Consider the following 15,059-nt stretch of genomic DNA (forward strand, 5'->3'; position numbering starts at 1 on the left):
GTTTTGGTTTTTATTTTTCTTCAATGTTTAATCGCTAGTTGTCTTGTCTAATAAAAATATTATTTATTTATAACCTACAGCCCTATCATTCTAAATAGTTTAATAGTTTAAACTACTGGTATTTGTATATTTAAGATTAACATGACCTTTGACATCAACTCTTCTTTAATTTTCTTTTATTGTAAAAGAAACAACAATTTGCATTTATGTAAGTAACTGGTAACAATGTCGTTTTACGAGTTAATATTATAATCTATTATGTAATAACAATTTTCAACTCTACTATGTATATACAAATATATTCGTATGTGATTAATCTAAGTACTTTTTTTCTTTTCATTCGCTTGCCACGAGAATTACTCATTTTTTTTGCATAAACAATATATTCTACGACTTTGCCGATTAATTAATTTAAGCTAATTAATATGGTGTTTTTATATGTAAAAACACTACAACAGTTAAATAATTTGTATTTCTTTTCTTACTCTTAATGTATAAGGTTCATTTTGCTTTTTGATTTGTAATTTGTAAAAATTTGCATTCAAATGAATACTTAATGAAATTTAAAGACAATTCATATTATTTCGACTTTATTGCCAGTATGAATAACGGATTTGTTCATTTTATTTTATTTTTTTTAAAAAGTGAGCTTGAAACTAATCTAAGACTTTTGACACGGACTGCAAATTCTATTTCGTAGGTACAATGAATGACCAATGACCAAAATTCAAAATACAATTTACAATATCCTTAGATCGTAACAATTTCCTTATTGTTTTACACTATGCAAATATCTCCCGTTCAGCTTCAAGCTCACCTTAAAATCTAATTTTAATCAGGCATTAATAATGTGATATAGACCTTCGTTATATCGTATACAATGCAAGCACAAATTACATTATATATATATTTAAATATATATCTTTATTTATTGATGTTTATCAAGTATACGCCAAGTGTGCGTTGTCTTAGTCAGGGTGCAGTTTGTTTTAATACTGCTAAACCGTTTTGCATAAATGTAATTCGTAAATAATTTTTGGAATTCTCGTATTTTTTACTCTAGAACATTTTTCTCAATTCTACAATTATTCTGGCTTTAGACGATGCCACTGAACAACAGTTTGCTTCGGTTTTGAGATCATATCCTGCCAGTGTTTTGTTTCCGAGGCACCTGAACCGTTTTTACCTGTACAACGATATACAAAATAAAATAAATAAATAAGTATCTTTTTTTTGTTATTTTTCTGTATTACCAGCTAATAATATTCGACCGATTAACTCGTTTCTTCCAATGTTATCGAAATCCATAACCATAACATCCAGAGAACATTCTCGGATTTTCTCCCATGGAACGTTGAAACTAAATGATTCATTAAAAACGGGATTTAACGTACAGGTAAATATTGGTGTTTTTCTCTTTTCTACACGCTTATCTCCAAACTGTAGCCACACCTTCACATAAGGATCTGAAATACAATTTAATTGTATTGTTTATAGATCATAAACATGTTTAAATGGTGCTTGTATGGATTATCCTGTCCCAGGATTAGGAGATTTACCTGACTTTCCGTTAATGTCCTTTGCCTTAAGGTTTCTTGCTTTTATCAATGTCAATGTTAAAATCGAATTTGATGGATGATAACATAATGAAGACAGCAGTTCTCCACATTTATCCTTAGCTGGTGGCTTCAATGCTTTCCAAAATGACTGTTTCCCAGCAAAATCAACCTAAATTCAATAGAATATAAAACGGAGTCGGTAGGTATCATAGAATAATAAGCACGTAATATTCAATATCAGATATATAGGTATATATGTATAGGTTAACTGTAATTTCATATAAGCATACCTGGCATAGCGGTAAAAATACTTCTCCAATTGAATCGTCTCTTGAGAAACGATCATAATCAAAGACATGCAAATGAAGTACCTACAAATATTAATAGAAAAACAAAAGACAAGTAAAAACGCTGCGGTCGAGAGGGCTCGACTGAAATATACCCTGTGCCCGACTCTAAGATATTCAAAGACGTAATCGCTGTACATTATTGCTCAAGTAGAACAGCAGTAAAGCAGGCGTCAGACGGGGACGTTTTAAGGACGTATTCTATTTCAATCGGTGAGAGCCGACGCTTTTTAAAATCGATGTGTTCACACGATACCGACGGTGTTTTTTAACAAAAAGTGTCGGTGAAAAAATCCTCGTCTGGAGCCTGCTCAACAGCTAACCAAAGTTCTTAAAGCAATACAAGCTCCTGAAAGTATGCAGAAGATTTTATATTTTTGGACCTTACAAAATTCATCAAACCGAACTTTTTATAATTATTCGATAGATATTATTATAATTTGACTGTTATTTCTTTAAAGTAATTTTATATATACGTGTATATTGTTATATAAGTAACTTGGCACACGGTATTGAAATAAAAAATTGCAAATGGTTTTCAGATACATCAAAGTTATAGGTATAGGACAACCTATAAATATATTCGTATTAACCGCACTTACACGCGATTGAAGTTTTTGTATTGGAAAGCCTTCAAAGTAAAATGTTTCATTCCATCGAGGATTTAGGGTTCTTCGTTTTATTTTGGTTTCTAAACGGTGCTTTTTATCTGGTAACAATGTAACTCGAACATATGGATCTGAGGTGCCACTCAAATCTTTAGCTGGAAGTTCTTTTCCTTGTAGAACCTTTAAAATTAGTGTTGTATTTTGAAAATCATATTCCAACGAGAAATGTATTTGTCCCACATTTTCACTTGGATCGTTACTATCAAGGTACATATCGGTCATTGAGATACTTTTATTCTAAAATGATTAATTTCATAATAAATTGAAATTATAAGATTGACTAAGGTACTTATAATATTATAAATAAGATATTTACTGCTGAATCTTTAGATGTACCATCATTTGCAGCCAATGCAGATGTATTTGAAGCTTTCGTCGGTGTAGTCACTGATCCACCCCTATAAACAACAATATTAGTTAATTATATGGTATTAAAATTGTATTACTTTATAATCATTTTTTAAAATCAGTGTTTTATAATAATTATTTGCAATTAATTCGGACCTTTGCAATAAATGTTGAAGAACATAATGAACGTACCCAATGAGAGGAGTTCTAAGATTTAAGAAGCCATTCAATTTTCGATTAATATTATTTTGTAGAGGAGTTGTAATCGTTTGTGCAACTGGAATTTGCGGCTTACTAGGAGGGTTACCAGAATCTACAATGTCCTGCGTAGCTCTAGAGTTAAGTATAAAAAAAAACAAGATATATATAAATAAAAAAAGAATTCTCGAGTAGAGAATATTTCATATCCAATTCAGAGATATGACAATTTGTACGTGTATAGCTATAAAATATAATTATTATAATAGTAAACTTGTACTTATTACTAAAACTTACCTCAAGCTATAACTACTTGATTCTTCGTCCTCATTTGGTTCAATAAACTGTAATTGGGACCTTTTATGTCTCCACCATAAGTATCCACCGGCTAAAAATAGCGCTATAGCAATGATTAGACCCAATATAGCTAAGCAAGCTATTAATATTATGCTCGCCATATCTAGAATTTACAAAGTATATATTTATATATTTATAAATGCCGAATTACTAATTCATAAATTAGAATTAAGTATAATTATAATATGGTGAAAATGTTTTTAATTAGGACATCTTAAGTCTGACTTTAATTATAATTCTATGTATTAAGAGCAGTAGTATTAAATATTATATTCTTTTTTGTTTGGTGGTTTTGTTGCTTCTTCTTTATACACACACTAAAGGATATAGGGTATAACAATTTGTTTGCATAATATTTTTCTCATAATATTTTTCTCGTATGAGACTTGCATGTACATATAGAATTGCAATGTGTTTATTTGAATAAGTTATGTCCTTAAAGTCACACTTATCTACGTGATGATTCTACTAAAATAATTCATTTTTCATTCTGTAGTTATAATTTTGTACATATGCTATGATTGTACATACGTACATATACAACGTAAAAAAAAAATTATGCATGTAACTTGATATATCAACAATTCAATTGAACACTTACAATAAGTAACTCTGTTTTCTTGATGCTTTAATTAATTACTCGAATTATTAGCTAAAATCAGAAATTGCTCGTTATTGTTTTACCTTCTTAATGTTATCATACAAATATATAAGCCTTTTAAATTAATGGGATCTATAACTGCACTTATTCGCATTAGCTCATGTGATTTAAATTTTAGGCACACGTATGGATAAAATTATTTATAATTCATATGTTTTTCATATTTGTATTATAAGTGATGTTTTTATTATGTATTTGACGATTTTTTTTATCTTTATTTTTATAAAACACTTTACTTCGGTATGACTTATGTATGTATAAGTTAATGTGACTAAGCAGCAGGGGATGACGATGACAGTAACCGAACTGTATGAACAACCCGAATAGTAAAAGCTTGTAATGTATGAGAGCCCAATGCGTTATCGGAACACTGATACATTGATACACCCAACTATTAAGGGAGTACATATGAAAGCTTTCCCCCAACAATATAAAAGGAAAGATATGGAAAGTTACTAGACTTTCTCCTCAAAATATGTATATACTTTGTTTTATTATTTTAATGCATAGGAGCGAATCGAAAATCCAAAATGTTTTACTTCGAGGACCTGCATTGTATAGGTACTACGCATATAATTGTTCCTCAACTCTCAGACATTTTGCATAATAACTTCTCTTAAAAGCTCAGTCATAAGGCTTACTGCGCATGTCACCTTATAATCTCTATATATTGTCATCAAGTCGACTAGAAAAATAGACTGACAGTATAAAGATTATTTACATTTTTTTAAGTTAACCAACTAAAGTTTAATTATTAACCATTTTTTTTTAATTATTCTGGAAACAGTTGTCATATCTCAACCAATTTTCATAGGTAATGTCTTTTTAAACAATATTTGACTTTTAAATTAATGCTGCATTCAAATCTTTTTAATTATGGGTTTTTTTAAATTATATTAAAATTACCCATTTTTTAAATTTTTTCCTTGTTAATTTTTGGACAACTTTTAACTCTTATAACTTTGTCAAATCTAAACCAATTTTAATAAGTAATGTCTTTTAAAACAGTATTTAACTTCTTAATTAATGCGGAACTTAAATTATTTTTAACTATGGGTTATATAAAATTTTTATTAAATAACCAATTTTGTTAATTTGTTCAATTTTACCCATTTTTTTTTATTTTTCCCGTGTTATATCTTAATAAGTTTTATCTTTATTTTTAATCATTTTTCTTTTAAATTAAATTTTGTTGAACTTTTTGGCAATATAAACTTTTTCAAAAATAACCCATTCTTCAGGCACTAGAATATTTTCTGTGTAGCTAGAAGAGTGAGAGGAAGATGAATTAAGAGAGTGGAGAAAGAGAAAGAGAGAATGGGCCCTGTCTATCCAATTTTCTTAGACTCTTGGGCCATTTTGTGGCATGCGCTTTATGAATTTCAATGCGTGCGCATGCATTTAGTAAATTTACCGATGAATGGTCGACTATCCGACTGTCTGACTGTCTGGCGTTACTCCATCAGAATGTCGAATGTGGAATATTCCATTTTTAGATTCATTTGCTTTCTAAGCAACAGTAGATATTTGACCAGAAAAATTTTAGCTACCAATAAATTTGTCTCTTTTTAAGCGAAGAGATATCAAGAATAATCAGAGAAGAGAGCGATATTTATTTAGCTTATATATGTATATCTATATATACATATGTATGTATGTTAGCTCCTCCAATGGAAAGACAATTTTAAATTTAGTCGAAAGGTATCCGTTTTGCACAACGCACCTACTCTGTCACTATCTGGTTGAGTTGAGTGCTTAAAATTAATGTATGTGCTTATATTTTTTTGACACGTATAAAACTACTGCTTTCTCTGGATAAACTTAAATATATTTGAATATATAAATATATATATATGTATATATATATATATATATATATATGTATATATATATATATCATAACATTATAAGTGCAATTATATCTCAAATTGATTCTATATCAATTTTGCGATTGAAATAGATGCTGGGAATATATATGTGCATATACCAATTGTGTAATAATTGTGTAATTCTCGAAATGCAATTTGGGGACAAATGAAAACAAATAAATGTAATGAAATGCAGAGACTTACAGATATTATCTATAATATATTATTATTTTCTTGTATATATTAAATTAAATTGTTTTGGTGTTATTTCAGCGTCTACGACTCCAAAATGAAATTCTATTTCGCAAATGAATAAATTAAAAAATCTGAAGGATTTCCTATTGTACTTTAATATCTCAACTATCTTTAATCTTCATAAACACAGCAATGTTTTTTCAAATAAATCTGAAAAAGGATATTTTATAAAAATGTGCAGCTTATACAGGTAAATTAAAAATCTAGTTGGGAGGATTAATTGTTTGTGGTCAAGATTATTGTCGATTCTTAAAAATGGCCATGCTTATGTTTTTCAAAAATATAGTTCAAAGATAATAAATAGTATTTAAAGGACTTTCTTTACTAATGCATATTTATATCTAACATTTAGATAATTGTGGAAGCAATTTGGCTGACACGTATAAGTAATTCAATGATAAATCTACTGCACAAGGTATGTTTATACCAGATGCACTGAGAAGCTGTATGATCGAGACGGACGTATCTTCTTATTTACAAACATCATCGACTGGACAGGTAAGACTAGCACAAAATTTAAATACATAAGGGTATGCTAAGTAAAGTTACTGTTAAGATTTAGTCTATTTTGCAAATATTGTATAACAATAATGATCATTTTATCTAGTTTATTTATTATTGACTAAAAATTACAAAGCATAACAATTCATATAATGCTCATTAACCAATTCTATTGTTAGGTTTAAAAATTGCTCTGGATGTTTAGGAAAAGAATCGCGATTACCATGTTTCAACATTAATCAATAACATTTCAAATGTAACTAAATATTTTTACATATTTGGGTTTTTTAAATCCAATTCTTGATGTGTCTCTGTGTTGATACTTATATGTATGTATATGTATATGTATACTCGTATGTACCTTTAAAAAATAAAAAAGATACTTATGAGTATGTTGTGATATTGAGTATATGCATCTTGTTGCCTTTTCACCATTCATCATTCATTTATTTGTTGTGCAAGAGTGTCTTTCAGCATTTAATTGTATTCGATTTCTCAATGTCTTTTCTAAATACATAAAATACTTTATAATAACACTTTCCCTGTCACACATAGAAAACGTAAAATTCCTTTTGCTGTATTCCAAATAAATTTATTCAAGTGTCTGAAATGACATTCACTTAGTTAAATTATACATATAATTAATATTAATTTTTCGTTTACTCCATTAAAATATATATTTACACATGACTTTTGTTCCTATCTGTAATATTCATTAAATTTTTTGTTTTAATTGCCTGATAAAAGCTGTTTGGAATATTTATTGGATTTAAGTCCTTCAATACTAAATACATACTCGTATTAATATAAAATTTGTTTCATTGTGATCAATGTTTTTTATTAAGCTAGTCTCTAAAAGTTTAATTATCATTTACGCAGCAGATCAAGGTTTTCACTCTTTTATTATATGTACGTGTATAATTATATATTTGTTGAGAATAACAAAGTGAAAACAATTGAGTGCTAGTAAATGTGTACGAAAAATTAGAAATATATGATAGTGTAGATGAAACTGATTGATGTGTGTCTTTTTAATGTAGGATGAATTTCACCCCTTCATTGAGGCATTATTACCATACGTCAAATCATTCTCGTACTCTTGGTTTAACTTGCAAGCTGCTAAGCGAAAGTATTATAAAAAGCACGAGAAGCGTATGTCATTGGAAGAAGAAAGACATTGCAAGGATGAGCTACAGGTACTATATACTATATACACGTAATACTTACTTTAATAATTTATATATAAACTGTATTTACGAACATTACAGAATGAAAAAACTGAAGTAAAACAGAAATGGGCATCGCGTCTGTTGGGTAAACTGAGGAAAGATATAACACAAGAGAGTCGGGAGGATTTTGTTCAATCGATTATCGGCAAACGGAAATCGATTTGTGTTCTCTCGAATCCCGATCAGAAAGGCAAAATGCGGCGTATCGACTGCTTGAGACAAGCTGATAAAGTCTGGCGTCTCGATCTTGTTATGGTGATCCTATTTAAGGCCATACCATTGGAGAGTACGGATGGGGAGCGATTAGAAAAGAATCCCGAATGTCTCCATCCCGGCCTTTGCGTAAATCCGTATCACATAAACGTCTCCGTCAGAGAGTTGGATTTATATTTGGCAAACTTTATAAATACCCATAATTCATCGGCTATAACCACCAGATCACCCCACGTTGCCATTTTTAATCACAATCGTAACAACAACAACAACAGTTCATCATCTGTGGACAGAAAGGATGATAGTATTGATAGCATTGATGCAAAAACTAGAGGATTACGACACAATCCCTACAATGGAGTGGTTTGCAATGATATTATTCTAGCAACTGGAGTGTTCTCATCCCAAGAGCTTTGGAATTTATCTAAAGGTACTTGTTTAAATAAGAGTTATAATAATAAATGAATTATAATCCTTGTATTTCATTCAATTTCAGACTCAATACTAGACGAAGTCAGTAACAATAACATGCACACAAACATTATTAAAAGGGAGAATGTGACAGCTGCTTATGACTGTAATACATATCAACTGACCCCAGATTCGCCAATCTCAAGCTCCCAGACACAGGCGCCGCCAATCCCAATCCCAATTCCAGGCGGTTACAGCAGTGAGTATTTCGCATAATTACACTAGGCAACAAAATCGAACTTATTGGCTATTACACGAACCAAATATTTGGGGCACCACAATATTTGTTATTGTCTTACATTTTCTGCCCATACTTGGAAAAGGTTTAGTATGAAAACTTTTGTTGTTTTTGTTTAGATATATCAATCAAACTCATATATTGTGTATGTTAAAATGCCCTTTACACCCTGTCCAAATTTGGTTGAAATCGGACCACTAAATCATACAGCTGTCATAGGATCGAACGGTCGAAAATCAACCCTACTTGAAAGTGGCTCTGCAAGGTAGGTTTGTTCCCATGTTAACAACTTAGTCGTCTCTCCATCGATGTTAACTCCTAATATCACCGCGGACGGCAGTTTGCATTAGTGACGAAAGCATCACGAAGGGTGCGAAAGGCGACTACGACTGCTACGATCACATCGAGCTATGTACCGATCGAAAGGTTTAGTCCTAACTTACAAATGGCATACTACAACTTTTTTTAATTCACCTGGGTCATGAGATACGGGGGTGTAAGTGGGACGGGAAAAATTTATATAATCGCAGCTTATGGAGCCGTTGGGGCTTTTAGGTAAAATTTTTTATATTTTCTTATCAAAAATATGCGTCGATTAATACTTCAATGACCCAAATCCGACAACTGGTTCAAAGGATAAATAAATTTAAAATTTGTGTGGACTTCTCAAAATGAAATGAAAAGTCAGTTTGTTTGTTGGTCTGTTTGTCTGTTTGTATCAAAAAGCTAAAAAAGCTTAGATGTAATGATAAGGATCTATTCCATCTAAAAAATCTAGAAATGTTTGCTCTACGACTTTTTGAAAAAACATAACGGCTCCAACGATTTCTGTTAAATTTTAATATGTAATACGTACAATTTCGCGTTTTTTGGTATATGAAACATAAATTTTGGTTGAGGGGTTTGGAAGATATTACCTGTTAAGTGAACAAATACAAAATTAGGTTTAGTATGAAAAACTTTTTTGTTTAGTGAGATATTTTAACCGAATTGATATTTTAACCGAATTGACTGAAGTTAGTTCTTACCGGACCACTATATCATATAGCTGTCAAAGGACCGATCGGTCCAATATTAAGTCTTATTAAGAAAAACTTTTTTGTTTTACGAGATATCAAAACCAAACCAATAGAATATGCATTTAAGTTAGACTTATAGATCCTGATCAAAGTTGGTTTTAATCGAGCCACTATATAATATAGCTTTCATATGACCGATGGGGCGAAATCCAAGTCTTAGTATGAAAAACTTTTTTTTTTTCATAGTAAGTACGGGGTCTCCGAAAGTAGAGTATGCTCGGCTGTAGCAACACGAGCAAAGCGAGCAGGGGGCAGAGCCCCTAGTTTTTCTTTATAATTAAAGAAAATTTTTTTTGTAAATATTAAATACGTTCAACAACTAAATTTATATATTTTACTATTTGCCTGCATTAATGAAAAAGTTACAATGTCAAAAGCAAAAGCAATTGCAAAAAGGGTGAGCTTCTTTGTACATCAAAATTACTTTTTGCGCAGTGCCGAATGCCCACTTTCGCTTTTTTATAAAATCAGAATTCTTCTATTTTTAAAATTTATAGCTCAAAATCTAGTGGCTTAAATTTAAAAGTGCGTTGGAATGAGTTACATATATATTCATTAGCTTTCAGAAAAAGTAAGGCATATGAAAATTAGTTTTGGCATACTTGCGAGATTATAAAATATGCAAGCTCACATCTGAAAAAGCTAAGAAAAAATTCAAAATTTATAAAATTAAAAAAGAAAACTATACAGTACAATATATATGTATATTTCAAAAAAAGTGGGTTTGGATCGTGTAATAATTTGGCTGTTGCCTAGTATTTTGAATATAATAATTTAGTTTTCTAGAATATGATTATAAACTAGATTTGGATCTGCGTCCGTTTTCGTTTTTGTTTCCGTTTCAGTTGACTTTGTCGATCAGAATCACAGAAATGTACATTTATCACAGTCGCCATTATTGCGCTCTGATGGGACCAATGGATCCACAGATGCATGTAAGATCGATCACAGTTCATCGCCTCCAGTTATCTCTCGTTCAAGTACAACTACAAGCACGGAAAACTGTCCATCCGGCAGCTTCTCCGTCATTTTACGATCGGCCGATAGCATTAATTCCAATGCCGATTCAACGGTTACAACTGACTCGACAATTTCATTGCATCGGTATACACCGGTTAATAGCAGGCCATCAATTGCAACCACAAATCCACAAATTCGAACAGCCGAAGGTAATATTAGGTATCCGTATCCGCGTATCCGATTTTGCTTAAATATATGTACATTAGGGTGAAGCGAAAATAAAAATCTTTTATTTTTTCAATTTTTAGCATTGATTATTGGCATATCTCTAGTGTTTTTAGCTCGATCATGATAAGATTAGTATCAAAACTCTTGTTAGGACCAGGTCTTTCAAAATCAAAAACTAATATTTCAACTCAAAAAGCGGGGAGTAGTAATTGATTTTAGAACTATGGTTTCATGGTGAAAACATCTTAGAATTCTTCGTAAAATACGATTTTGGGTTACGATTTGTTTTTTTTTTTCAAATCAATGCACTCAAATGTACATATATTTTCGTATTTTAGTTATTCTCATTAAAGGTCGATTATTATTTGATTTAAGAGTTGAGTTTTTAATATGTTCTCTACTCAACTTACAGCTATTCTTCACCACAACTGCTCTACACTGCTGGCCAGCTCTGTAAGTCCGGTCAATACGCTATATTATCCGCAGCACAGTAGTCCCCGTCTGTTGTCAGCGACGCATACGACAACATTGGATCAGGAACATGAGCATATATCACAGCAACAGCAACAACAACATCAACAACAACAACAACAGGAGCAACAACAACAACAACAGCAACAACATGCTGAAAAGTTTTCGAGTGAAGCTCATGATATTTCAGATTTTGTGACTTACGTTTGTCAGGATACTGGACACGCAACAAGTATACAATCGGGAGTTGGAGTCGGAGTCGGTTCCTTGGAGAATCCAGCATTTTCACACACACACGCACACACACATGCCCACGCACACACGCACTCACATCAATTGGGATCACACACACATTCTTCACATTATCAGATACACCAACAACTACGAAGCTCTAAATTAAGCGGTGTACCATCAACACATTATCATAGCACAATGTTGCCACCGATGTTACCCCCTATGGCTCGACCTGTTGCCATTATTCGATCTAGTGGAGATCTGGCAATGATCCAATCACCACCATCGTCATCAGCGAATCCGTCGTCTAGTTCAAGCATCGATGACGATAGTCGCAATGTTAACACCATCGAAAGTAATCAACAGAGTCCGATTAACACCGATCCAGCGGATCCAAATGCAACTGATTGTACAACCCTCGTTTCAAGATCATCTCCTCTACCCCAACCCCAACCACAATCTCAACCACAATCGCCAGCAAGTCCTCATGTCGCTACGGAAGCAAGTCGATGTAAAATGCATCCAATTGCCTCAAATTCCTTAACTAGAATCGCAACCCAAATGTATCCTGCAACAAATAGTCGAGAGTACTTCAATCACTTCCATAGCCAATCGACATCGGTAAGTTCAACTGATTATCTAATGAATGCAGTTATATAAATAGAGCAAATCAAACATCAACTTACATTCTATTTTTCTAGATTTTAAAATATACGTGTATATCCTGAGAACTATTCAACTGTCATTAGTAATTTAAAAATATAATTATTAAATATCCGATAGCTATAGCTTTTTAAAATCTGTCTGTGAAATTTTCCATTATTGTTGAAGAAAGAAATAATATCAGATTTTGAAATTCTACTTAAAAAAATCTTACCATAGAATTAAATGTAAAGTAGTCTTATCTTAAAAGGGCTTTATTTATATATTTAAAAATGTGGGTTTGGTAAAAGATAGAATCTTAGGGTTGCTTATCGCTTAAGTTAAGCTTTAGTACTTTAATACATTTATACATATAAACTTACTTTATAAATATGATCACAGTTGCTGGGATATGCTGGATCTATTTCGACAATGTCTGGTGTTATAAATCCTACAAACCTGAGTCTATATTCAACACCAACAATGACTGTGAGTTCTGCACACCGCTCTAGTGCCAGATCCCGATGGAACACTACAATTACAGAAGATGAATTCAACTTAATTCCGCACTCTGTAGCTAGTACAAATATAGAAAATGCTCAGGTTATATTAATGGAAGATTGTAAGTATCATATATTATATTGATCAATTTAATGATACACAAATTCAGGGCTGCAAGCCTCCACAATTCTGCAAAGTATGCAATGGGCTTCCAAAAAATAAAGGGAAGTTAGTATGCTAATGAGAGTTACTTTTAATTGCACTAAATTAAATTTAAAACCGTCATGACTTTGTCAAATCTTGACCGAATCCTTCCGGAATGTATATTTTAATTCTGCATCAAAATTCGAAAATATAAATTTTTGGTCCTCACTGTAAATTTTTTCCATGCTTTGGGTCAGTCCTCATTTTCTCCCTCGAGACTTTTTTAGAACTTCAAGCTGTCCTAACTTTATCAAATCTTGACCGATTTCTATCCGGGATGTCAATTTTATTTTGTTTTAACCTCTTTTTTTATTCTGCATCAAAATTGGAAAATATAATATTTTTAGCCCTCACTGTCAATTTTTTCGATGGATATGGTCAGTGTCAATTCTCTCCAAGCTTTTCCTTAGACGCTATTTCCGAACTTAAAACTGTCATTACTTTGTCAAATCTTGACCAATTCTTCCGGATTGTCGAAAATATAAATTCTTGGCCCTCACTGTCAATATTTCCATGCTTTGGGTCACTGTCCATTTTCTCCATACTTTTCCTTAGACGCTAATTTCGAACTTCAATCTGTCATAACTTTGTCAAATTTTGACCGATTTCCTTCCTCTTTATTAATTCTGCATCAAAATTGGAAAATATAATATTTTTGCCTTCACTATCAATTTTTCCATGGGTTTGGTCACTGTTCATTTTCTTTCTTGTCATAACTTTGTCAAATCTTTACCGATTTCCTTCCGAAATGTCAATTTTATAGAGACCAAACAATGTCTTTATTTTCAGACAGTAAAATAAGAAAGAGTTTTGTGCCAATTAGTTAATTGTCTTTAAGACTTTGGTTCTGAACTGGTTTGCAGCCTTGAATAATATATTTGTAATTTTACTATTAATTTTTTGATTGAATTATAATTGCAGCCTCTGGACGTTTTTCCGATGAATATTCATCGAATCCGAACCGTGACTTTGTGTCGTGAGCAAGAGTTAAGAGAGACAAAATATAATATGATACTTCACAGGGCTTTGGTATACATTAAAAGGATGCATAATATTAAATATTAAATACATAATTACAAATGTACTTTAAACACTTGATACCCTTAAGGGATATCGCACAGACACAGTTACATTTCATTTATTTTATTATTTAGATATGAATTTAAATAAAACCACATCTGGGGTATTTATTCAAATTGAATGTATTCATATGAATGTCTGTTGTTCTTTATCAATGGTCAAATGATAAGCAAATCCATATAGACATTCTTATGTATATACATCGATCAATATCTAATCAAGATTAGTCTTGTATATGTACATACTCGTATAAATGTACATTTTCTTTTACATTACAATTCATTTGAGATCGAAAATATTAATATAATAATAATATTCATTCACACGTTTTAAATACAAAAGTTGTACGTAATATCCTGAAATCTGGTAAATACTGAGTATTTGCTAAGGCTTAAACATCATTATATGTACATGTACATATATATATATCATTCATAGGGTATTTGTATAATTTGATTAATGGACGCACAAATATCTGTAATATATGTGTTCATATTAATATAATTCGAGTATAAAATCTCCTAATTTTTGATAACTTTTGGTCAGAAAGAAATGAATATTTTATTTCATTGTTAATTTAATCATTATAATCCTCTGGATCAAATGTTTTTCTTTCTTATTTTATTAAAAAACTATTATACTTTTGCATATTTTAGTGAAATGTAATTAAAGAAAATGCCGAAATTAAACAGGTTTCTAATATAACCAGTTTTTTACAAAAAAAAACCAAAAATTTTATAACGAAAT

At 31.1% G+C, this 15,059-nt stretch overlaps 2 protein-coding genes across 7 annotated transcripts; one reads left to right on the forward strand and one right to left on the reverse strand.

Annotated features, from left to right (window-relative positions):
- Nucleotides 1-325: 325 nt before the first annotated feature.
- LOC117789457 (synaptotagmin-7) lies at nucleotides 326-4,239 on the reverse strand. 5 transcript variants are annotated; one of them, XM_034628522.1, is made up of 9 exons: nucleotides 4,162-4,239; nucleotides 3,418-3,580; nucleotides 3,115-3,255; nucleotides 2,891-2,972; nucleotides 2,509-2,811; nucleotides 1,850-1,930; nucleotides 1,560-1,728; nucleotides 1,254-1,466; nucleotides 326-1,186 (listed from the first exon to the last, which is right to left on the reverse strand). In XM_034628522.1, the coding sequence occupies exons 2-9, from the start codon at nucleotides 3,576-3,578 to the stop codon at nucleotides 1,086-1,088; spliced, it is 1,251 nt and encodes a 416-aa protein (XP_034484413.1). In that variant the 5' UTR covers nucleotides 3,579-3,580; nucleotides 4,162-4,239; the 3' UTR covers nucleotides 326-1,085. The 5 variants fall into 5 exon arrangements, with proteins under 5 accessions (XP_034484413.1, XP_034484487.1, XP_034484649.1 ...); XM_034628596.1 differs by lacking the exon at nucleotides 4,162-4,239 and adding an exon at nucleotides 4,079-4,135; XM_034628758.1 differs by lacking the exon at nucleotides 3,115-3,255.
- A 2,381-nt stretch (nucleotides 4,240-6,620) lies between these two features.
- LOC117794177 (nuclear factor 1 X-type) lies at nucleotides 6,621-14,323 on the forward strand. 2 transcript variants are annotated; one of them, XM_034634732.1, is made up of 8 exons: nucleotides 6,621-6,759; nucleotides 7,803-7,958; nucleotides 8,031-8,634; nucleotides 8,701-8,874; nucleotides 10,838-11,161; nucleotides 11,593-12,506; nucleotides 12,930-13,149; nucleotides 14,154-14,323. In XM_034634732.1, exons 1-8 carry the CDS (start codon nucleotides 6,679-6,681, stop codon nucleotides 14,210-14,212), a joined length of 2,532 nt encoding a protein of 843 aa, XP_034490623.1. In that variant the 5' UTR covers nucleotides 6,621-6,678; the 3' UTR covers nucleotides 14,213-14,323. The 2 variants fall into 2 exon arrangements, with proteins under 2 accessions (XP_034490623.1, XP_034490707.1); XM_034634816.1 differs by lacking the exon at nucleotides 10,838-11,161.
- Nucleotides 14,324-15,059: the final 736 nt, after the last annotated feature.

Source organism: Drosophila innubila, chromosome 4, assembly GCF_004354385.1.
Source record: "Drosophila innubila isolate TH190305 chromosome 4, UK_Dinn_1.0, whole genome shotgun sequence".
NCBI lineage: Eukaryota > Metazoa > Arthropoda > Insecta > Diptera > Drosophilidae > Drosophila > Drosophila innubila.